General features: G+C 37.9%; 1 protein-coding gene across 1 annotated transcript in view; it reads right to left on the reverse strand.

The window, feature by feature from the left end:
* The window catches only part of ADCY5 (adenylate cyclase 5), a 243,840-nt gene that overhangs the window by 28,290 nt on the left and 189,953 nt on the right, over positions 1–25,597 (reverse strand). The window contains exons 9-12 of the mRNA XM_060687913.2: positions 22,283–22,305; positions 16,919–17,063; positions 14,863–14,960; positions 6,776–6,863 (exon numbers count right to left, since the gene is read on the reverse strand). Of these exons, the coding sequence (XP_060543896.1) occupies positions 6,776–6,863; positions 14,863–14,960; positions 16,919–17,063; positions 22,283–22,305 (354 nt within the window). The remainder of the gene's footprint in view (positions 1–6,775; positions 6,864–14,862; positions 14,961–16,918; positions 17,064–22,282; positions 22,306–25,597) is intronic.

A 25,597-nucleotide genomic window follows, 5' to 3' on the forward strand; every position in this document is an offset into this window, starting at 1 on the left:
AAACCAGCATCCTCTAATGTGCACCTAATCATGGTTTGTAATGTGGAATTCTTTCTCTCTGCAATCCCGTTCTGGAACACAGAAAATGGACTAGACGTGTAATGTAGCATTCCTCTATCCTTTAACCATTGGGAGAATTCTTTAGACATGAATTCACATCCCCTATCTGTCATAATTTGTTTTATTCCGATATTATGTTGTGTTTCTATGCGTTTGTAAAATTCCTTAAATTTTTGAAAGGTTTCATCCTTGTGTTTTAATGTGTAAACAAAACCATAACGACTGTAATCGTCTACTATTGTTAGGAAGTAACGTTTTCTATAAGTGATTGATGGAGTTAATGGGCCAACTAAGTCCATGTGTACTAAGTCAAAAATTTTGTTAGTTGATCTGGTGGATTTTTTTGGCCTGGGACTAGTTTTTAGTTTAGTAGATTTACATACTGAGCATTCCAAATAATTTTCACAATTTTTTATTTTGACACCTTCTGCGTGTTCAGTCATTTTTTGTACTACAGGAAAGCTTGCATGTCCTAACTTCCTATGTAAGATGTGAGCACACTCGTCATGAATTGGTTTACCTATTTTTGGTTTCTTCTCATTGTGTGTATCTGTGTGATCATGAGATATTTTACATTCATCATTGTCACTGTTATTAATATTTTCATCATCTGCCTCAATACAATCTTCCATATTTGAATCAATGTTATGTAACCATCTTTCTTTTGTTATCAGATAGGGTAGGCCTCCTTTAATCATCACAGTGCCTACATTTGTTTTATTCTTCTCTAAAGTTGCTTTTCCCTTTGAGAAAACTATATTGATGTCAGAATCTCTGCTTAGTTTTATGGCACTTAGTATGTTATGAGGTATTTCTGGTATTAACAATACCCCCTCTATTTTTCCTAGACCAGGCAAGGTCACATTCCCTCTGCCTAATACTTGAACTTTTTCTTGATTAGCTACCTTTATTACAAACTTATCTTCTGTAAATGAAGACAATATATTTTTGTTATTAGTGGTGTGATTAGTTGCCCCAGAATCAATAAGCCAATTATTGTTCTCATTTTGTTGCGTTTTAGTGCTGTCTTGTTTATTTAGTCCATTCAGTGAACCAGATTTTCTCTCTTTTGAATTTTCTCTGCCCCCTCTACTTTCCCTGTAATTTGGTGGGCTTCTATATTTATGTCTATCTGTGGAAGACTGTCTATAATTGTATTTATTCCTATATTCTGACCTATGTCTTTCCTTTGAAATTTTGGGACAATCTCTTCTATTGTGTTCCCTGGACCCACAATTGTGGCATTTAAAAGTTTCATTATATTTTTCTTGGAAAGCTACCTTCCTAAAAGATTTGTGTTCTGTGTGATTGCTATAACGATTTTTTCTTGAATTGTCTTCTGCTATCAATTTGTTAGACAGATTTTCTATTGATAAATATCCTAGATTGATGGTGTCTAAGTGTGACATAAAACTATCCCATGATGAATCAAGTGAGTTGATAATAACACTTTTCATTGTTTGATCTGAAATCACTTCCCCCCTCAAATGCAGCTCAGCTCTTATTTTGTTTAAAGATATTAAATGCTCACTTATGGAAACCCCTGGTTTTACTCTGGAAGAAAAGAAGTCCTTAGACATTCTTGTGGTGGTAGCTACACTATCGCTGTGAAACAAATTAAACATGCATTGAATTATTTCTGAAACAGTTAGATTTGGTTTGATGCTATGATACATTGCAGGAGACACGCTAGATATTATTAAGAAAAATGCCTTATGGTGTAAACAATCTATTTTTAAAGTCCAAGGTCTTCTTGGGGGACTAGTGATAAAAAATAGTAAATTTTCTTTCATAAAGACAACCTGGAGCTGTTGATACCATTCTTGCAAATTAATGCCATCAACCCTAAGTTTTGGGAAGTCACTGGGTAAGTTTCCCACATTATTTTGTCCATTACTTACAACCTGAGGTAGTCCGTGGTCTCGCAAGTGTAGGAAATTGCAAAACGGCATGGGGATGCTCGCAACGAGTCTGCGCGGTTCTCTGGCCAGTTCAAGTCTTTCCGGACCGTCTACGTAGTTTCGCACATGCGCGTTGTTCATTTCTTCTTTGGCGTCGTCGTGGAAGGTTCTCTCCATTGTAGCTCGCTCGCTCCGCTCCTCTTCAGACGAGTCGGTCTCTGGCTCGGTCTTAGGAGTTCTGATGGCGGCGACTGTTCTTCTCTTTCTTTTGGGTGCGTTGGCACTTGCTTCGGTCTGCGGTGTAGGGCGGAATCGACATGGCTCTCTGGGCTCGGGCGTCGTCGCTCTCGAAGTCAGGATGGGAGCGTGCAGGTCTTGAAGTATCGGCTTGTTCGCTTGCTTCTTCGTTGGCGCTTTGGAAATTTTTAATTTTGGCCCAAATGCAGCAAAAAGCGTCTTCATTGCTGACTTTACTTGGGATTTCGTTAAGTCGTCTTCACTTTCTGATTCTGGCTCTTCCGAAGAGTTTGAATTCTCCTTTTCACTTTCGTTGTCTGATAACGTTTTTCGCGCCAGAAATTTTGAACTGAGCATTTTGATTGGCTCTGCTTCGCTCACTTTGGAGGCTTGTTGAAACCAAGATGGCTGCCATTCAAAATTTCGCGCGGGATCACATTTTTTCTTTTTCATAACGACTTTCTCTGTAGTCATATCACTCACAGTTTTTTGGTCTTTGGGTTTCTCTTTAGCAATGTTTTTCTCTCTCGCTGCTCCGCTGTTCTTCAGCATCTTTTGGAGGTTCGCGATGAGGCTTTCATCATTCTTCTGGCTTTTTAATAACTTCAATATCTCTGACCTGAGTTCGTTATTTTCTATTTCGATTTCCTCCTGGCCATCATTTTCATTTATTAATTCTTCTTCTTCAGTGGTGTATTCTTCGGATTCTCTCGAAATCGCGTTTGTGGATTCGTTGATTATTTCTTGTTCAGTTTCTATTTCTTTGCTGTAGGCCCTGGTGTTGGGTCTATCTTTCTTAGACATTTTTAGGTATTTATTGAGTCAATTAACCATCCTCTGCTACCAGCTTGTTGCAATATTTTCAGGATCAGACTCAATAATAATAATAATAAGAGTTAGAGGTTTAAATATATTTCTCTTTAATTATAATAGGCATTCTATATTCACTGAATATTCACAGATAGAAGCAAAGAAAATGGTGAAGGTGGCTCCTTATATATACAAAGGGTGGAGCCAAGAGTGGGAGTGGTGAATTATGAATACATTAAGAGTCAAAGAATAAGTTAACCCCTGATATCCCATATATACATTATTTACACATTAGGGAATAAGGCATTTACATCTGACAGCATGTTTGCTGAGGTTCTTATCCTGGCATGCTTAGACAATCCTATTCTCCTTTGTTTCTTCCTCTTCCTCTTCCTCTTCCTCTTCCTCTTCCTCTCCCCCACTTTTCCCTTTCTCTTACTATCACTAGGTTTTTGTTTGGTGTTAAGTGTTTTTTTCCCCTTCAACTCTCCCACACACATTTTTAATGTCACAAATCCATGGAGACCAAACAGATACTTTAGGCTCAGAATGCAAATGCAGAAACTCGATAGAAGTTAAAAGCCTCCCTGCTGAGTGTTAATTTCAGCTCATCATAGTCCTCTCCACTACCATTCCTAGAGAAAAACCTGGAAACAAAAGAGAAATAGCAGCTCCCATATCCATCACTATTATTTCATCAACTAGCTTCTAAGCAATTTTTTTTAAAAAAAGAGGGGGGGGGAAACCCAATTAGTCTTTTAGCAATGACTAAATCCATCAACCTCCCCTTTTTGCACTTAGAGAAGGACTTTTGCTTCCTTCAAACACAAACATAATCATGAAACTCTTTGATGATAGGAAACATGGATTTGTTGACAACTCTTACAAAACGAGAGAGAGGGGAACAATCCACTGCAATGTTGATTATTTTTAAGCTGCTACTCTCCCTGGCACCACAAGACAAAGAATTTCTCTGTGTTTTCTAGTATAGGCAAAGGAATGGATTAGAAAAGAAGAGACATAAAAGAACCTGGTATAAGACACAGCAAAATGCAGTATCATATTACTAATGTTGATGATGAAGATGGTGATAATACAAACAACAATATTTGACAACGCTCTTCTGGTTAAACTAAAAGTATAGCACAACAGCAACTCTTACTGTTATGGATGAATCACAGTAAAGTACCACTCCATTTTATATTGGCAGAAATAAATTATGCACCGCATTGAAAACAAAATTACAGGTAATCCTTAACTTACGACCATTTGTTTAGAAATCATTCAAAGTAAAGGTACTGAAAAAAGTCAATTCCTCGCCCTTATGACCATCACCTTCCCCATATTCAAGTGATCTCAATTTGGGCAACCAGGTCACATGTATGACCCATTGCAGTATCCTGTGGTCAAGTGATTATGATTTGTGCCAGTTTTTTTTGTTGATTTCTGGCAAAAAGTTAACATTTGGAAGGACGGGATTGCATTTACAACCAGGGTGTTTGCTTAACGACCCTGGTGGGTGATTTGTTTAACAACCATCATAAAAAGGTCATAAAATTGTGTCTGATTTGATTTACAACCATTACAGCATCTCCATGGTCAAGTGTGATCCCCTTTTGAGACCTTCCGACAAGGAAAGTCAATGGGAAAGCCATATTCACTTATCATCTGTATCCCAGAATTAACAACTGCAGAGATTCATTTAGCAACTGTGGCAAGAAAGGCTGTAAAATGAGGGAAAACTCACTTAACAACTGTCTCACTTAGCAACCGAACTGTTGGACTCAATTGCGGTCATAAATTGAGGATTACCTGTAATGGGTTTTTTTAAAAAATAAAAATAATAAATGGTGATATATTTATGATTGGTGTTGACTGATGGATATTTGGAAACATAATACTTTAAACCTGGAAAAGAGATCACTCTTTGTATCTATCCAAGAACCTAACTGCCTGTCATTTGATCATTTGGTAAGAATTTTTTTTCAAAATTGCATAATTGAGCAAAATAGCCTATATAGGAAGTATAAAAACGAAGTCTTCATGTTAATGAAGGAGAAATATAATTTCATGAAGCAGGAGACCTTGCAGAGAACAACAATAATTTAGGATGGAAATGTTTAATGGGAAAGGTTAAGCGGCCATCAATACGTTCCAAGGTTTGGCACTGATGGGTTGAAAGATATGGAAAAATGTGCAAGAAGAAAGGAAAGCAAAGGACCAAGAAGGCAGTAAACCATGAGTTTTGCAAGAGTGGGGCAGGAAAAATGGGTGGTTGTCTCAGAAATGCAGGAGTTAATTCAGAGCGGGCCACCATCAGAACTGTCTACATCAAAATGCTTTTGGATAACAGTTCAGAGTCTAAGCATTTAAGTTAACATGCCAGGGAGCTGGAAAGTTCATGATTTTAATTGCTAGATTTATCATTGGGTCTTTCATTAGCCAATGTTAGCCAAAGTTAACAGATTCTTACTGACTTTTTTCTCCTTGTAAAGCAAATCAGAATATTTGTGTTGCGGCTGTGTTTTGTACAGCAGACAAAACGGGAAGGGACTGATGGGGCCAGTCAAGGATATACGGCGCCTCAGGCTATATTGACTAATGGCATCATCAGATGCAAAGATTTGTATTTTTGGAACGCTTTGGAAGGAAGGGTGGGCTTTAGTGACTTTCAGGCTAAAGTCAACTGTCTATTTGGCTTTAGCCTGAAGTCTGTCATGATGATGGATAATAAACGAACACATATATCTATTTATTGCTTGTGTAAACATACAATTTTGTGCTTTATCAAACCAACCGAATGTATGCTTGCATACAACAATGATAATAATACAGGGGTGAAATCCAGCAGGTTCTAACAGGTTCTGGAGAACCGTTAGCGGAATTTTTGAGTAGTTCGGAAAACCGGCAAGTACCACCTCTGGCTGGCCCCAGAGTAGGGTGGGAATGCAGATTTTGCAATATTCTTCCCCCAGGAGGGGAGGGAATGGAGATTTTGCAGTATCCTTCCCCTGGAGTGGGGAGATTTTGCAATATCCTTCCCCTGCCACCCCCACCAAGCCATGCCCACAGAACCGGTAGGGAAAAATTTTGGATTTCACCCCTTGTTGGCCATTCCCCGTGCACAGTTCTAAGTATCCTGATAAATGCCATATGTAAACAAGAAAAGAAATTATTGAAAAACAATCTTTCCTCTGAAGTTATATTAAAAGTCCTATGGATTTCAGCCCCAAATATGGCAACAGTAGAACAATACCAAACCATGTGAATTGATGTTCCAATAGGATTGGCATTGCTTCTAACCTATCAGATATTCACTGAAAAAAATGCTGTTCTCATATTTGAAGAATAGTATTTCCTATTGTCTTCATCTCATTTTAAGATTGAGAGCAATTTTCCAATTTTAAAATCAACTTTCTATTAATTTACAAGTAAGGGATATATAAACGCCTATCACTTTAATATTTTCTTGTTTCAGAACATATCTTTCACCCCACAAAAGCCATCTGAAAAATTGCTGCTGAGCTGTGATGGGAAAACTTATTAAGTACTTGGGGAGTAATTATATTAACATATTTATTAATTAAATTACCTTTAAAATTAATAAAAATTTAACTCTTTACTTCCTCCACTGCTTTCCTATTGTTCCTCTTTTTGAAATATGGTTCCTAATATGTTACTCCCTAATGTAGCCCTTTTCCATCCAAACTCTTGTTTTAGTGTTTTAAGGATAATTGATTACAACAGTGCATCAGGAATCAACTTACCTTTACACAGGAGTAAATGACTGAAACAAACACTAGTGTGGTCAATATCACAAAACAGGATAGGTAAAATGCCAGCATGAACACGGAGCTGAAACCAGAAAACAAAGTCAGGTGGGTCTACAGCTTGCAATATCCATAAATCATACCAAATCTCTATTATCATCCTAGATCAGCATAAGGTGGGTGGGGTACAATCAATTAAATAGCACAGAAGATGCATTGGAGACTAAAAATAAGGGAAAAAAATTAAAAATACAAAAAACTAAAACGTATTAAAACAAAGTATATGTATACACGTATGTCTAAAAGGTATCTAAAAGGAGCGGTGGGAGCATTAGAAGGGTAAGGAAGCATAAAAAGTTCAACTTACATAGTACTCTAATAGGCAAACCAGATGCTCATTAAGTTTAATTGATGGCACAGGTCATCATCCAATGAATTTTGAGCACTGCTGTGCAGAATCTGGCAACAATGCATCTAAGCAGCAGGGAAGTGTGGAATTGTCCTGTGTGCCCTGGGTATTTATGCAGTAATGGTGAGATGAGACTAGTATGGATAGCTCTATAATATAGGCATTGGAGAAGCATATGCTCTGTTGTTTCTGTGTTTTCCAAATCAAAAGGTCATTGTCTCTTCAGGTGAGGAATTTTCTTGTATCAGCCTTCACGGACAACTGCTTTATATCATGCCAGGGTACCAGCCCAGTAGTGGGTTGTAAAAACAGTTGCTACCGGTTCACTCGTGTGCGTGCGTGCATGCAATGCTTTTGTACATGCGCAGAAGCATCCGGTGCAGGTGGGTGGAGCCTCCTGCTGCAACCGGTTCGCCGATCCGGATACAACCGGTAGCAACCCACCATTGTAACAGCCCCTCCAGTGTTTAGGGATTTCAAGTTTACCTATGTGGGGAGGCAGAATCCCTCTTGGATTCCCTGGCAATAAAGGTTAGATCCAACTGGTACTCTATATTTGCTACATACTGTTTAATGAATGCTTCGGCTTGAGTAAAAGATCTCTCGAAAAACCCAAGGATGAAATTTTAGTTGCCACTGCCTGATTTCCATGTGGATTGAAAATCATGGAAAAAGGACTAATGATTGAGTATGGTCACCCACATTCTCGCCTCCACTTTCATGAACCCTGTTTCTAGTTGCAAGGTAGTTTTAGACACACAATTTGAGACTTGAAGGGCTCCTTTTAAAAATTTCAATTATGCAAGTTCTAATGGTGCAAAATTGGAGAAGGGGGCCTAGCTGGGCACTATACAGAAGGTGTAATATTGACTTGGCTTCTAATAATGTGAATGTTGCAGGTATATAGAATACTTTATTTGGCCAAGTGTGATTAGACACCCCCCCCCCAAGGAATTTGTCTCCGGTGCAGAATCTCTCAGTGTACATGCAAAACAACAGAGTAATAATTATCATAATAATGATAGCAATAAGAGAGGAGGGGAGAGGAGATGAGAAGAATAATACTACTACTACAGTGGCCATATTTTATCCTACAGAATTAAAGGATAGCAGATGAGCTCTTCTGAGCATTTTCAGCAACTTAGTCCATGTGGCCTTCCTATTGCTAACAGAATGACAGACTAGCCCAGGTAACTGAAAGAGGAGACCTGCTTGATCTTCTGTCCATTTATGCTCCAAGAATGGCTCTTGGGGCTTTTGGCAAATGCCATGATTTTAATTTTTAGATAACTGAATTCTTGCTAGTTCTCCTTGCAGTACTGTGCTAATGCTCTCAGTGCTTTCTTTTAAAGGCTAATAGGTGTTTTTGAAAGCGTTACAGCTTTTGGGTTGCCCCCTTTGCTTATCTTGGTCAACACTTTTTCTATCCATCCATCTTCATCCATGCTCTCTATTTATTTCCAATAGCCCAATCTTTTCTATGTCAGACCTGGAAGCCATCTTTTACATTTGGGCCTTTAGGCCTGCCACATATTCTTCTGTGGGAAAATGGGAGGGGGAATTGCATAGAGTATAGGTGATATGTAGTCAAAATAACATTCTTTTCTGAGAGAGTCAAGGACGCATTGCCCTGACACCTGGAGTTGGTTGACTGGGAGGTGTCTCCAGTTTAGACAGTTGATGATTGGACCATGTGATGGACATGAGGGTGCTGGGCAGGGACTTGAACTTTCACTTGGGTGGGGAAAATCTGGAAACTTTCAGATTCGGGTTTTCCCAGATGTGCCAATACAACATCTTCAGTAAAAAGGAACTTTGAGGAAACTCAAGCCTCAGAGTCTTCTTTCGTTGGGGGTGTTACTTGGAACCCTGACAGTCTATTTTTAGGCTAAGAAATGTGGAGTTCTTGGTGCCCTCTGAGCTTGGTTGTTTTCTTCCAGATGTTTCATTTTCCAAGCTTAGAGACCTCCACAGTTCAATTCTAAACTACAAATGTTATCCCTTATTAGTAAGGTTCAGAGAAAAATGGCTTTCTTTAGTAACCCGCCTCTTGTTTAATCTCATGCAATGACTTGGATACTGATCAAACAAAATTTTCTACCACAAAGCAAAACAAAAAGGGACTATTCAAAAGAATGTTTTATGTCTCTATGCCCAACAAACCTAACACTGTTTCTAGTCCCTGTTTTGAATTCTCCAATGTACACTTGAAGTCCACATTCATGTGGATCTACTGTACAATTCCTTGCTTTACCAGAAGTTCAATTTTAGTGATGGGATGGGAGATTTTCTTTGATAAGTTCACCCTCAAAACATTTTCAAAGATGAACCACTTGGGAAACTAAGTTGGGAAAAAAAGTATTTCAGATTTTCTCTGTGATATAGTCCCCCACTCCCCCCACAATTGCCTTCCTCTGGTATCATCAATTTCCTTGAGATACAAATAGCAACTTTATAATTTAGATAATAGCTGCGTCTTCAACACAGCTTCTCTAGCACAGTTCAGCTAGGTGCAGCAATCTTCAGTTTAAAAGAGAAACAAAGGGGATTTGATCCAAAGAGATGAGAAGGGAAAGACTTTCACATAAATTCTATCATGTAATTAAGAGAATGGGAAAACTCATTTGCTGGATTTCTTAATCAGCAAGAATCAGGTTGGGAATGTCAATACCATTCTCCTTGGTATTTTAGATAAGCTTTCCATTACAGAGGTGTCTGCAGCAACAAGCAAACCGGGGGTATGAAGCCCTTCACTTGCTGCTGGACTATAATGACCCATAAGCCCCAGCAGTTTGATAAATGGCAGGGAATACTAAGGATAATAATTCAACCACACATTCTGAAGTATCGTAGAGGCAAGAAACTTGCCTTTATATATCCCATTAGACAATATTTTATTGCAGTATCTTGCTGGTATCATGTACAAATTCTTTATAGCACACGCAATATTGGGTAAGCTGTCAATATTCCTATTTCTCCATCATTCCTCCTTGTCTCCTTACTCTGAAAAAATGCCTATAGAAAGTCAAAAGGACACCAGAGCAAATGTGGTTGTGTGCCACCAGAAATTCTGCTGCCTTCAGAGGCATTTCTAATGACCATTGGAGCTAAACTATATTTAGATTTTTATTTAAGAGTTATCTGTCATTTCAGTTTTGAACATCATTACCATATATGAGAGTACATTTTATCTTGACAATTTTTCTGACTTATTATGTATAAAATCCACAAACCGAGCAGGCTTGCATTCCTTCTGCCATGCAACCTCATCCATAATTCAACTACAATGATTATCAAGCTCAGGAACATTAAGGCTAACCTCGTGAAAGCCAGCAGGGTTTCAAACTCTTTTTTTAACTACAAAGAGCACTTCCACTTGCTAATTTATTCACCACTTTCCTGGCATTCCTGCTGATTATAATGGAATGATCACTGCAAAATTTGCAAAAAAAATAAAAATAAATACCCCACTAAATTTCAAAGCCCCCTTCAAAGCATATTCAGTGCCGTAAAGCATCTATTCCCCTATCAGTTGAGGAACATAGTCAATCCTATAAACCATTTTGGGAGTGCTGCATTTACAATCCCTTCCTTATTCCTTCACTACTTAGTGAATATCAGAGTTTCTAAAAGCAACTTTTTATGTTGCATCTGACCTGATATTTTATGGCTGAAACATTGCTTGCAATAAAGATATAAAGCCAGGAATTTTCCCCTAAGAATATAAAACTGACAAGAGGGAAAATGTATGTAAAAAAATTCTTTCTGAAAAACTCTACTTTATTGGGCAGAGACTCTTCATCTAAACAGGGAGAAAGATGATAATGTTGTTGTTTTCATCTGCTTTTAGAGACCTTTTGTATTAATTTAATGATTGTACATACCCTACAGATTTTGGGGAGCGTAACTCATAGAACATAACAAATTCACTGATGCAGTTCTAACTCTTGATACCTTTTTTTAGGAAACTGTGGGTTATAGTGGGTTTTTGAAGTAGGTTACCGTTGCCTCCTCCCTAGGGCTAAGAGATAATGACTGGCTCAAGACAATCTAAAGTGGGACTGAACTCACAGTCTCCCAGTTTCTTAACCACTACGTCAGATTCACTTACCTTCTCTACCGGTTCACAAATGTAAGCGTGTGCGCAAGCGCATGGCCTTCTGTGCATGCGCAGTAGTCGCGCATTAAGTTAGACTAAAATCATAGGTTGTAAGCAACTTTTGTAGGGCTCTGAATTAAGTCCAAAGCTTTGCAGAGTTGTTGGGTTATGCAGAATGTGTAATCTTCTGCATAACCATATGTAAGTACAGCTTCAAGTCCAACTCCCACTTAATCCATTTAAATATAATCTCTTTTATCTCAACATCCCTTAAAAATGGTTTTATTACCTATTAATAAATATATACTTATTCTATTTCCATGAATCTGTGTTGTAACTTAATAATTATATAAATTAATGTATTAGTTTACATCTGCAATCTTATACTTTAATGAAACTTCTTGTAATTTAATTTATTGTCTGAGGTAAAATGGCTGTGTCAATGTGTTTCTGTTATATTTATTTATGAAATTTATTGACCGCCCATCTAATCCTGTGAAAGTCCTCATTCAATGAAAATCACATATCTGTGATATAAAGATTCCAAGATGCTGAACTCACCCAGAACGAAGCACTTTAATCCCTTTTAAATCATATATTCAATGCAGAGATCAGGCTGACTTTAGCTGCAAGCTTCATTTGGATTTATGTTTAGTTTTCCTAGATGAAGCCCTCTAAAATGTAAATGATACAGCTTTGATTACTGATGCTTTTTGAACCAGTTCTGCCTTTTGTGCTCTAGCAGAAGAGTTCACAGTGATAGTTAAAGACCTAAGAAGTTTCATGAGTAAGGTAAGGCAGGCATACTTGGAGAGCATCAGCTGAAGCGGATTTCATTTGGAAGGGACCTTGGATGTTTTCTAGTCCAACATCCTGCTCAAGCAGGAGACCCTATACCATTGATGGCTAACCTTTTTGCCGTCGCGTGCCAAAAATGGGGGGAGCGTGAGGGGGTGTGTGGGGTGTGGTCATGCGTGCATGTGCCAACACTCATAATTCAATGCTCCCCGCCCCCCGCGCGCGCAACCCCCTGTACTCCCCCTGCTTTTGGCATGCAACAGCAAAAAGGTTACAGGTGGGCCTGGTAGGCCCGTTTTTAGCCCTCCCCAGGCTCCAGAGACTTTCTTGAAGCCTGGGGAGGGCAAAAACGGCCTTCCCCTCTCTCCCGGAGGCCCTCCAGAGGCTGGAAACGGGCCGTTTCCCAACTTCTGGTAGGACTGGAAGGCCTGAAAATCAGCTGGCCGGCACGCACATATGCGCTGGGCTAGTGCCCACAGATATGGCTCCGCGTGCCATCTGTGGCATGCTTGCCGTAAGTTCACCATCACGGCCCTATACCATTCCAGACAGGTGGCTATCCAGTCTCTTCTTAAAAGCTTCCAATGATAGAGCACCTAAAACTTCTGAAGGCAAGCTATTCCATTTTCCTGGCAACCACGCTTCTTCCCATCTCTTTTCTTCTTGAACATCCTTCCCTCTTCTTCCCACATTTTCTCCTTCACTAAACATCTCCTGCCTCTTTAGATGGCAAGGGAAAGATGGGAGAAAGGCGGGACCTATTACATTGATGCCCAAGTCACCCTTTGGAAAAGGGAGGAGTCTTGATATACTCATTTCTCTCCCTTTTCTGAAATCAGTTTAGAACAGATCAGTTCCATTCAACAGTATGCCTTCTTCTGAGATGTTTTTCAACATCTGAGTACTAATCAGGTCAAAGTTTACGAAGATCAATGATATCCCTCACCATTAACATTTTTCTTCATTTCTGATCCTACTTTCCTACTGCCCTAGCTTAAAAAGGCCAGATAAAACAGGATCACTACAATGGTGGCTTAACCCTGCATGTTCACAAATTCATGACTTCTTGTTTTCAGAAGTCCTTCTTTGCTTTCCAGTTTGACGTACAAAACATCCCTATTATTTATAGCAGTTCCATCCAACCTGAAATTCTCAAGATTCTTTGCCTACAGTTGAAGTGACTTACCCACAGCTTCTTCTGCCACATGTATTCAAAATATGGAGATTAATGTATACAGGAGGCTTCTTGAGAATGTATCTTGCACAGAGACTACCGTGTTTCCCTGAAAATAAGACCCTGTCTTATATTTTTTTGAACCTTGAAATAAGCGCTTGGCCTTATTGCCATGTGCTCAAAAGCACGACTGGGCTTATTATCAGGGAATGTCTTATTTTGGGGGGGAACATGCTACTAGATAATATATCTTGCATAGTTAACAGGACTGAAACTGTTCTGAACAGCAGTTGAGCAAAAGTCCCAAAATTCAACTTTTAAAAAGCCTTTGTATCAATTAAACATTTTCAAATGGAAAGATTCATAAAGATTCATAAAGATTCTACTTATCTGTCATCTATTCCTACTTTTATAATTCTTATAATTTATTATTTATAATTCTTGTTTTAAAATGAAAGCTTCCTCTCTCTCTCTCTCTCTCTCTCTCTCTCTCTCTCTCTCTCTCTCTCTCTCTCTCTCTCTCTCTCTCTCTCTCCATATATATATATACACATACATACATACATACATACATACATACATACATACATACACACACAAGTTTTGGTGTATTCGGGTCTTTTCCCGTGTAAGAATGAGAGTATCTTGATGATGTTTCGACGAGGTCTCACTCGTCATCTTCAGGCTGGTGTCTTCGGCTTTGTGCTTGTGCGAGGAAAGGTGCGAGGAAAGGCTGGTGTCTTCATGCTTCATGCTTGTGCTTTCCTCACACAAGCATGAAGCCGAAGACACCAGCCTGAAGATGACGAGAGGAACCTCGTCGAAACGTCGCCAAGATACTCTCAATCTTATACGGGAAAAGACCCGAATACACCAAAACTTGCATACCTCTACCCGTGAAAATCGACGAAAACATATATATATATATATATATGTTTTCTGAGGTTTTTGCAGGTGTTTGTATGTAGGTCTTTGGTTATTCGGGTTTTCTCCCGCGTAAAATTGGAAGTGTCTTGGCGACGTTTCGACGAAGTCTCAACGTCGCCAAGACACTTCCAATTTTATGCGGAAGAAAACCCGAATAACCAAAGACCTATATCTGGGTGTCAACAAATGAGTCCCAGCACCCACAGACAGAAAAATCTACACCCCAGAAGCCATACACACACATCTCGAGACCTCCAACCAAATCACATTCCAGCCAGCCACAAAGATGAAGCTCTGCCATGTGGTGGAGAAAAACTGACCATACACCTGAAGCCAAGCCAATAGACACTGGGACTCCCAACCAATCAGAACGAAGAGGTGGGGCCATCCCAGCAAAGCAGACTACCAGCACCAGATTTGAAATAGTAACAGCAGTTGTTTCAGAAGACCCCTTGCATAAACCTGATGATGGCAGATGAGATTCTGTTGAAACGTTGCCAAAGGCAATGGATGTTTCAAGAACCATAAAAAAGGCTTAAGGGCCACCAATTGCTATCCGATCTTGCTTTAGTGCAATAAAGGCAAACACAGACAGACAGACAGACAGACAGACAGACAGACAGACAGACAGACAGTAGATAGATATTAGATAAGCAAATGTACAAAGATCTACTTACTGTGGCACTATTGTGATCTGAACAAAGCAAATGAAGAGGAAGACTAGGGAAGCACAAGCCACATATGCACCAAATCGGTCATCCACCTGTTTGGAATACTGCAATGGAAAAAAAAAACCATTCCATTTTTTAAAAAATCTGAAAACTTCCATTCATAGGCAACAATTTATGATCTACTAGATGTTGTGGAATCCCAGTCCCACCTCTGTAGTAGATCAATAGTCAAGGATGTTATAAAGTGTAATCTAACAATTTTACGAGAGCCACTAGTTGCCTTTTATTACAAGCCCTTCTTAGCAAATTTGGCTTGCTGTATTGATTGAGCTATAAGGTTCCCTGGACACTGACAGAAAGGTTTTCAGATTGATAGCAGGGATTTCTGAAACAATCACCTTTATAGATATCTGAACTGCTTGGAAAGAAGGATCATAAGCCAATTATATTTAATGCACGGCCACCTCTTTCAAAAACTTTTTGAACATTACCTTTACTGAAAAGAGAATGTTCACAACCTAAACTTGTTGCCAATATGAAAAAGTAACTTTTTTCTAGTTGCTGAGGCAAATTCTTAAAAAAATGTCATTGAATGAAGGCCTAAAAAGATGTGAAAATAACAAATCCAAGTCCTGAAACACGTGTCGACCTAAATCTTGTGGAAGGTCAAGATGACCAGATTTCCAAGTGAGGTTCTATGGCAGACTACTTGCATCCAAAATCGCAGAGATGGCACTGCAAACTGTGGCACGTGGTGATTTTTGCCTTGCAAAAGTCTTTCTGAATAAAAGAGAAACAAAGACCTCTTTTCATATTCCTGCCCCATTCGACATTTAGCTATGCACTTTGGGATAAACACCCTTCAAATGGTGTGGGAGTATGAACAGATTTTCAGGGAAAAATTGCTGACTACAGGATTCAGGTGACCCTGAGGGGACAGATAAACCTCTAAGTGGCTTCAATGGCTCTCAGAAAGAACACTAACAACCAGATGACAGTAAGGAATATAAATCCATCCATTCTCCACCATTCAGTCAGAACTGGAGTTCTTGAATAAGAAGTGAAATGTCTTCATGCAAAACAAGGAAGTCCAGTTGCCTTCTGAACATTATGTTAGAATATTAGAATACTGAGAGTATTGTATAGATATAAACATTCTGTGGCCAAAAATACCTTTTATGGGTTTTACCACAAAAGTATTTTATAGAGAAAAAGCCATGGGAAATTATTTTTGTATACTGTATGAGCCCTGCTGCGAAACAACTATATACCCCAAAATAGAAAGATTCCAAAGTACCCACAATGGAAGAATGGTTGATGAAAATAACAGAACAGAGATGGCAAAATTAACTTGTTTGCTTAGAGAAAGATCAATTATTGAATATATTAGTTATTAGAAACTCCATATGGACTTTTTGCTGAAAAAAGAGGAAAAAAATGAATGGATGATTTATGGATTTTATTATTAGAATGGGTAGATTATAGAAAGGAAAATTCTATATCTTCAGACAGAGAAAGTAAAATATAAATGTACTTATAACTGCTGTTAAGAAGACTGGACCTACTTCTTTATTATCCTTTTTTTCTTTTTCCTTCTTTTCTTAATTTCTTTTTCACTTTTCTCTATTTCTCTTATCTTGAACTTAAAGTTTGTATTTTTTTTTTATTTTGTGGGAAAACCTATTTAATAATACATACAATACATACATACTGTACATGTATATATGCATGTAGTTCATGATAGCCAAGTAAAGAATTGTTATTTACAGTATAGATGCCTAAAGTATTGAACTGTCCCACTTTTCATCACTCCCAATTTTCCATCCATTTGCCTACTGAAAATGGATTTTTGAGAGGGAGGGGGAAAATCATCATCATTACTAAGGTAAAACTGTGTTTTCAAATGGAAGGCGGTTCTAAACATTCCATTAGATACCTCTTCTGAACATTCATATGAATTTTTACACAGAATTATGATTAAGCACACCAATTTTCTGCCCTGGTGTCTAGTTTGCTCCTGCTAGTGGATTTAACAGACCCATACATCCTTATGGAAGTTTACCTTTTTCTCCAAATCAAGCTCCCTGAATGTTAACAGAAACTTGCGAACATGCTCTGAACGTAACCGGTCAATACTTCTTGCATCAATTGCACGACCCAGAAACTCATCCACCTCATCTTCTGGATTCATGCTTTCCTGGATATTCCTGGAACAACAGAATAAAGTAGAGGCCAATTAAGTAGTATTTACGCAAAATAAAATTTCTTACTTAAAGATGAACTTTCCAGATGTAAGTCCCCACTCTCAGAAACACCTCTGCTGTGTCCCATTCTTTGGCTCTTTTTTCCTACAGCAGACACAAGGCACCCACCTCACCCAGGGGGTTGACAAAAACATGGTGGAAATTCATACAATAATATTTATAACCACGTTATATAATTTAGCCTCTCACTCTATTCAAACTTTTCTTCTCTTGAGTTCTTTTTTGGGCTTGTCATTTTAAAACTGACAATGGAGGTATCTCCTCCCCCAGGTAGCAACATCATTTCCTCTGCCCCCCACTAGACCTGCCTCTGGAGCAAGTGGGAGAAAGATAGAATACTTGACTTATGATGGCAATTGGAACCAGAATTTCTGTCACAAAGCATGGCCGCATCACTTAGCAATGACACGCCGGCAGTCCTGGTTGTCACTCTAACCAAGTTCTTAGGTGAAGCAACTTCCTGCTGCCTTCCCACAAACAGATCAGTGGGGAAGCTGGCAGGAAGATCCAGGCAGCTTGCAAACAGGCAGGCAGGCCGGCAAGTACTGTATTTTTCTGAGTATAAGACACACCTTTTTCCCCCAAAAAAGAGGGTGAAAATCTGGGTGTATCTTATACTCCGAATGTAGCCCCACCCAGCCTCGCATATGGTGATTTTAGAGGCTGAAAGAAGCCTCTGAAAGAAGTTTCAGAAAAAAAGCCTCTGAAAGGCTTTTATCTAAAATAATATGGCAAGCAACAAAAGAAGAATCAGTAAAGGTTCTAACCAAACTATGCTAACAAATCTGGAGAATGACACAATAACCAACAGATTGGAAGAGGTTAATCTATATACCAATACCAAAGAATGGAGATTGAACAGAGTACAGATAGTCCTTCAGAACAGTTTTTCAGCCTCTGAAAGAAGCTTCAGAAAAAAAGCTTCCAAACAGAGTTTCAGAAAAAAAAGCCTTTTTTTCGAAGCTCTGTTTCGGAGGCTTTCAGAGGCAGAAAAAAAAGCAAGGCACAGAGCTCACAACCAATGAACCTGTTGCTAAAATTTACCTCTGGAAACAGCTGATTGGGGGTATTCTGGGAGGCCAATCCACCCACCAATCAGCTTTTTTCTTATTTTCCTCCCCAAAAACTAAGGTGAGTCTTATACTCCGGTGTGTCTTATACTCCAAAAAATATAGTAGTTGCTGTTGTGTGTGAAAGAGTGCAAAGGGATGCACAGAGATGCATGAGGGAGACCTGGCAAGATTGGGGAGAGGGTGCAAGAGTGTGAGGGAGGTACTGCAAGGGTCAGGGAGGATGCATGACAGCATGAGAGAGGTGTAATGAGGGTAAGGGTTTGTGTGTGAGTGTGTGTGTGGGGACCACTCAAGGGAGGCATATTGAGGCTTGAGAAAGGTGTGTGAGGGAGCAAGAGAGTTGCAGCAAGAGCACATAGTGTTGAGCAGAGCTGCACAAGTGGTGAGGGAGGCTCAGATTTGTTTGGGAAGATGCACAGGGGTGTGTGAGTGGCCAGAAAACCCAAGTGGAGAGAGGCTGGGGAAGAGAGCATGGGTGAGGGTGACTTATCAGAGCGACTTGTAACTTCCCTGCCAGCTTTCCAATTGACTTTCTGCCCAAGTCAGCAGCGAATATTGGAAATGGCAATCACATGATAGTGGGGTGTGGCACTCAGTCATATATGCCAGCTGGTTTTCAAACGCCCAGATCAGGGGTGAAATGCTCCAGGTTCGGACTGGACTGCCCGATCCGGTAGCGATGGAGGCGGGTGGTTCGGAGAACTGGTAACAAAAATCCCTGCCCCCCCCATGCCCAGCTGAGCCGCACAATCATCAGAGGCTTTTTTTTTACTTTTAAAAGCATTTTTCTACAACTTCAGCTGAAAAAATGCTTTTAAAAGTAAAAAAAAAAAGCCTCTGATGATCACACGCCTCGTCAAAGGCATTTAAAAGAAAAAAAACCCTTGTTTTCTTTTAAATGCTCTGACGATCCAAGCTGAGTTCCCTGATCTGCAGAGGCTTTTTAAAAAAGCTGAGTTCCCTGCCAATCAGGGAACTCAGCTTGGATCCTCAGAGCCTTTTGAAAACATTTTTTTACAACCTCTTAGCCGAAGAGGTTGTAGAAAAAATGGTTTTAAAAGTAAAAAAAAAAAAAAATGGCCACGCCCACCCAGTCACATTACCCCCACCATCAAGCCACACCCACAGAACCGGTAGTAACAAATTTTAGATTTCACCCCTGGCCCAGATTGCAATTAAGTGACTTTGGGATGCTGGAATGGCTAGAAAACCAAGGATTGGTCATAACCAGCATTCATTCAGTACCATCATAACTTTGAACAGTTGCTGAATGGATGGTCATAAGTCCAGGACTACCTGTGCAATGAATCTTCACCCCCTTCAGCCATATCCTCCTACAGGATACTATAAATTGTAAAGTATAGAAGCAGATCAAGGCACTCCAGTACTCATGCACACTTCAGTCATCTAATTAAGGATTTCTAAAACTACTTTTATTCTGAAGACATATTTTGTCAGAAAGGACAAAGAATTTTGTAGTCTACATTCATCACTGGTCTGGATATAATGGAAGGTATTAAAAGGCATACCCATTGCACACCGTACAGAATTTAAAATATTCTGTATTTACTTAATCTTCTGCGAAACCTCTAAGAGCTATTTTATTCCTAAGAAGCTGGTAATTTACTATAAACCACAAGATGTTTTAATAAATGGTAGCCTGGCCCACTTCAACTATTCACTGTAGTTTTTCAGAGCCAATGTAGCACTCATTACATTTTCTTTGGCATCGTCACAATTAAAAGAAAAACACTAACAAATATATTTAATTAGACAGTCACTCGTCTGATTATTTTGTAGTTCTCTGTCTCTCTGCCATTCTTCGCCCATGCTAGATAACTGGTCTCCGAAATTTGCCAGCTGTCATTGCAAATTTAGTTGGCACACATAATATAGGCAATAGCAACCCAAACATGCTCTTTCTTTATTAAAATCAGACTTATTTTCATAAATATGGATGATGTAGGTTTACAGAGAAATAATCCCAGGTAGAGCATTCTCCTGGGTAACATAAAAAAAAATTAAAATATGCCTTATTTTTATTAAGCAAGAATTTTAAGTAAAATAAAAAAATAATGTTCATGTCAAAAGGAAGATTTTTGGTCTAAAAACACCGAATTGGATTCAACGCAGAAGCAGACTCTGATTTTTGGAAGGCAGGAGATTGCAGCAGGAAGGGGAAATCTAAAAATATCACTTCTTTCTCCTTTCTGCCAACAGAATTGGTCTATTCAGTCAGACACCTTCTGCAATCCAAAGGAATCGTTCCATCTGTGAATGTAAGACCCTAATTTTAAGCCAACTTCTTTTTTCAAAACAGAAAAGACTGTTACATTAGGGGAGTCTAAATTGGCATCAATCCCAATTCATCAAATTTTTAGAGAAATTTCTCTTGTTAATGGTAAATTAGCAACAGAAGGGTATGCTTCTGAAAATGCTTCCTAATTAAACTTCCTGCAGTGTTAGTTACCATACTATTTACACAACTTTTAGCACAAAACTAAAACAAATGGAGAATTATGAAGGGTAAGGATTTTTTATTATTCAAAATGTATTCAAAATATATTAAAAGGAAGAAATTATATTGATATTATATTTATCCTGAATAAACACTTTTAACTTCTCTCTTTAATACCATAATTTTGAACACTTTAATGTGATTGTAAAGCCAGTTTGCTGTATGGGTTAAAGCACCAGAGACCAGAGTCCTACTGTGGGGACAAAGTCAGCTGGATGACCTTGGGCCAGTCCCTCTCTCTCAGCCCTAGGAAGAAGGCAACGACAAAAAAAAATGTTGCCAAGATGTTGCCTATGTAATTGACAGCAATCAAACTGACTCAAAGGCATAAAATATAATATTACTGTTTTCCTTCATAAATTAAATGTATTATCTTATGTAATACATCTCTATAGTTCCTTATATGAATTGTGAATTCTTTTTTCCTCTATGGGTAAGAGAGTACATATATTCTCTTATAATATTTCATAATTATTCAACCATACATAAAAATAATATGATGATTCGTTTTGTATTCTAGGTTTTTCCAGCATGTCTTTCCAATTATAATTTTATCAGAGTGCCAAGGATATTTTTGCTTTCAAACTTCTTTAGGCTTTCTCCTTCCCAAACTACATGCCCTCCCCCCCCCAAAAAAAGGGGGGGAGAAAGGATGCTCAGGTCTTCTGGTATAAATATTTCCATATTCATATAACTCAAGGATCTGCTGTACTATCCTTTCTTCTGTGCTACTTTGATTAGAAATAGCCAATTTACTACAAGCTCAACATACTATCTCCAATAAATTACATCTTACAGGTGAATCTAAAAACTATTGTACAAATTGAAAACTCCAAGTTTTAAACTTCCAAGATTTAGAAGGCATTTTCCATAGCTTTTTATAGACTATAATCAGCAATCAACAAGGAAGATGACCAAACATATATGGATATACAGAGATGAGTTAAAGGGTTCCTATATCTTTTCTACTCAGTCATCCATTTTTGTGCAATTTGAAATGGACCTAAGACTCTAGATGTGTCACAAAGGAGGGATGGAATGAAAGCAACTGCTTAGTTACTATCTTGAGATATAGCCTCTAAGTATGTAAAATTAAGTAATTACAACAATCGTTGTTGTTGTTTTTTTAAAACTAAACCACCCTTTTAAAATCAAGATTTATTTAACGAATACTATATAGGTCTAGTTTAACGTTTTTTAAAAATGGACTAAATAATAGTATTTGCAAGCTGGTACCTTGTCCAAGGCTAATTCTTTACCACTGCTACCCTTTAGTCGTCCTCATTTTATAAAAAAACATTTCAAGTTATCAGCTCTTCTTTTTATTTTTTATTTTTTGGTGTATTTTAGATAAATTAAGAATCTGTATGATTAATTATTAAAGCTTACATTAAAGAATAAAAGATAAAATCTGTGGCAGGGTGACATGATGTATTCTAACCTCTAACGAGTATTTATGGAGAAAAATTACGGCAAAGCAAAGCACCAAAATAAGATAGTACTCTATTTTGTACAGTGACAAACTTCATACATTTCAATAAAAAGGAATAATTAATGTTCCCTTTTCTTACTTGTCTTTTGGATCTTCAAAACCCTGAAAAGAAGAGAGAGAAATGCTAATTAGCCAAACAAAATGACAGTGAATACATTAGAGTTAATGCAAAATCACTTAGGGGACATCCATTTGTAACATCATGCTGATAAGTGTCTTGCCAAGAGTATGGAACATTATCTATTCCAGGTCAAGGCCCCGAACACTTTGCAAACTTCAACTTAATGGAACAGAGTTGCTCTCTCAGTCAGTCACTTGCAACATCTGCAGTTATTTATTCTAAGAGGATTTTCTTTTCTCAGAAACACAATGCTTCCTTTTTTTCCCCTCTGTATAGTTAACATTCATGTGCCTAATATTAAATAGATAGCATATGGATGATCCCTTAAAAAAACAACAACTCTGAAGTAATCACTAACATGTCAGTCAACATACATTGGTTTGCATCTGGTTTATGTACTTAAGACAGGAAAGTGTAATTGTGGTACACACAGCTAGGTGACAGCATCTCTCTAACATTTGCTTATCTTAAAACGATAAAAACCTTGTAAGTATTTTGACAAGAAACTACTAAGAATTCTTAGAACAGTAGACTGGAGAACAAGTGAGACAAAAAAAATCTCAGAAGAACATAATGGTAATTCATTTCCATAATTTTGCAAAGAAAAATCATGTGCACGTCATCAGGAACTAAACTTGAATGCTCAGAGACATTATTAACCATGTTACAATCATATGATCATGAATGTACAGAAAATATATTAATACCTATAATGCAATAGAATGGTTGAGATCATGTATTCTTAACTTTGAGCTAAGAGAACCTGGTCTCATATATTTAAAGCTGCAGCAAACAATTTTCTTTCAGGATAGTGTTTCCCATGCTTTTATTGCACAAGGAATCAGTGCAGTTTCTAGAGGTATGAAAGGGTAAATCGACAATTTTCTCAGAGTGCAGGGCCTTCCGAAACAAATACCTTGGTTTTTTTTTAATAACAGATATCAGTACATGTTTTGCTAATTGGTTTCTGATCTTAAAAAGTTTCAAGTTTTTAATTACACTTTCTAATATTGGATTGCCAATGTTATAGTCATCTTCAAATTCTCTATAATCTGAAATTTGTGTGATTTATAATCTACTGTATGTTGCAAAGAATTTATTTTTAAACATTTTATTCTTCCTGAGAAACATGTGTTCCCCAAGTTTCTTAAACCTCTTTCGTGTGTGTGTGTGTGTGTGTGTGTGTGTGTGTGTGTGTGTGTGTGTTTGTGTGTACACATCTTTCTTTGGTATGATTTTAGTGCTGAATTTTAACATTTCAATCTTAACTTCGTTTCCTATTGTTGTCCTATTACCCTGTTTCCCCTAAAATAAGACATCCCCTGATAATAAGCCTAATCAGGCTTTTGCGCATGCGCTAAAATAAGCCCCCCCGAAAATAAGCCCTCCCCAAAAATATTTAACCACATGCACAGCCGGTCCCCGCCATTTCCTCTGGTTAGGGTTAGGGAGACAGAACTGGAAATCAGGTAAGACAGCAAGAGGAGCCCCCATCTTGCTCCATGCGCCCCAAAGTAATAAGACATCCCCGAAAATAAGGCCAAGCACTTATTTCGGGGTTCAAAAAATATAAGACAGGGTCTTATTTTCGGGGAAACACAGTATCATTAAGCACACTGAATACTATTTTTGATTGAAATAACTAATTGTACCTAAAAAATACCCAAAGAAACAGTGAAGTGGAAAGGTGGAGGTAAACGTAAGAGTTTGATAGTACATGAATAAAACTGAAAATTCCATAAATAAAATTCTAACCAATGCTCTTATTGGAATATAGTTGACTCAGCAGCCCTTCTTTCTCTGGCTGACAGAAGATGCCAGAATGTGTTTCCGCCTTTCTAGATGATGTTATATGCAAACATGTATTTCTTTTGTTTCCAGTAATTCAATTAGTAATTCTTATACATTATATAAATACATAGGCTATAAACTTGCTAATCTATATTGTACAATTGAATGGAGTTACGGTATTCAAGACAACCAATTTGGTTTACTCTTTAGCTTCTTGCAGTAGTTGAATTCTTCCCATTGCCAACTGGGTAATAGCTATATTATTTAAAACTAGTAAATTGTTAATGTTAGAAGGAGATAAGAATAATTATTTTTAGCTCATTAGTTTACATCTACTTTAAATAAATGCTTTCCTTTCCTTAAAGCAGGATGGGGAATTTATGACCTCTAGATGTTGAACTTCTATAGTCACTTAAATACTCTCAATGATGGCTAAGACTGCTAGAAATGGCACAGCAGTAACGGCTGGAAGGCAAATGTTTCCTTGTGCCTCTTTTGTAGATTTTCAAGGAAACAAAGAAAATGAGGAATTGTGCTTTTTATTTTTTTAAAGATGATTTTAACAAGATACTCTTGAAAAATCAGGTTGTTGAGCAGAACTGTTTGGGAAAGGAAAACTGAATTTAGAACACTATTAGATCCCTTTGTTTAAAAAGAATCATGATGTTTCTCCTATTCTAAAAGCAAACTCTTATTGTATATTGTGCAAATCAGTTTGTGGGTGCAACAAATCGGCTGCATTTCTGACTAGGCTCTAAGTTTGTAGTTGAACGTTCTAGGCTCTAAATTACATTGGAAAGAGCATATGCTCATCCATTGAAAGATAATCCTTTTAAGTGTCTGGGTCCCCTCCATTATCCAGAACTTAAAAAATGGATGCTAACAAATATGCTACCTGTAGAACACTAATTGTCAAAAATGCCAGAGAATCCTGTTCTAGTTCCCAAATTACTATCAGTATTGATTTGGGTTATTTTCAGTCTATAGTCTTTTTTTAATATATAGTTAACACTTTTTGTTAAGGGGGATATTAGTTATTTGCAAATATTTTGGAAAAAACATTTTGTATATTCCATACTGATAAATCAATGGTTAAATGAGAGGAATGTCTATTCCTCTCTAAATAGAATCAGTGTTACAAGTTAATTAAAACTTTTGCATCATGTGCAGAAAGAAATGCAATTACAAAGTGTTTACAACGTTCAGCTTGAACATATAGCATTTCATACCTGCAAAAAGTTAATTACATAATTTGCATTTCCTACTGCATATCCGCTTTTAAAATTAAATCTGTTGCAAGGTACAGCGGATACATATCCTGTAAAATCGTTTTCTAACCAGATTTGAAAGATGCATTATTAAAAGGAAAATCAATTTATTGGGTAAAGCTTTTGTTAATGCATAGTTAATATGCCAAACAAAATGGACAATGCGAAATAATTGAATTTCATAACCAGTAAAGGCTCTTGTGAAGCATTTTAA

This window comes from Pantherophis guttatus, chromosome 1 (assembly GCF_059756535.1).
Source record: "Pantherophis guttatus breed Tessera chromosome 1, ASM5975653v1, whole genome shotgun sequence".
Classification (NCBI taxonomy): Eukaryota; Metazoa; Chordata; class Lepidosauria; order Squamata; family Colubridae; genus Pantherophis; species Pantherophis guttatus.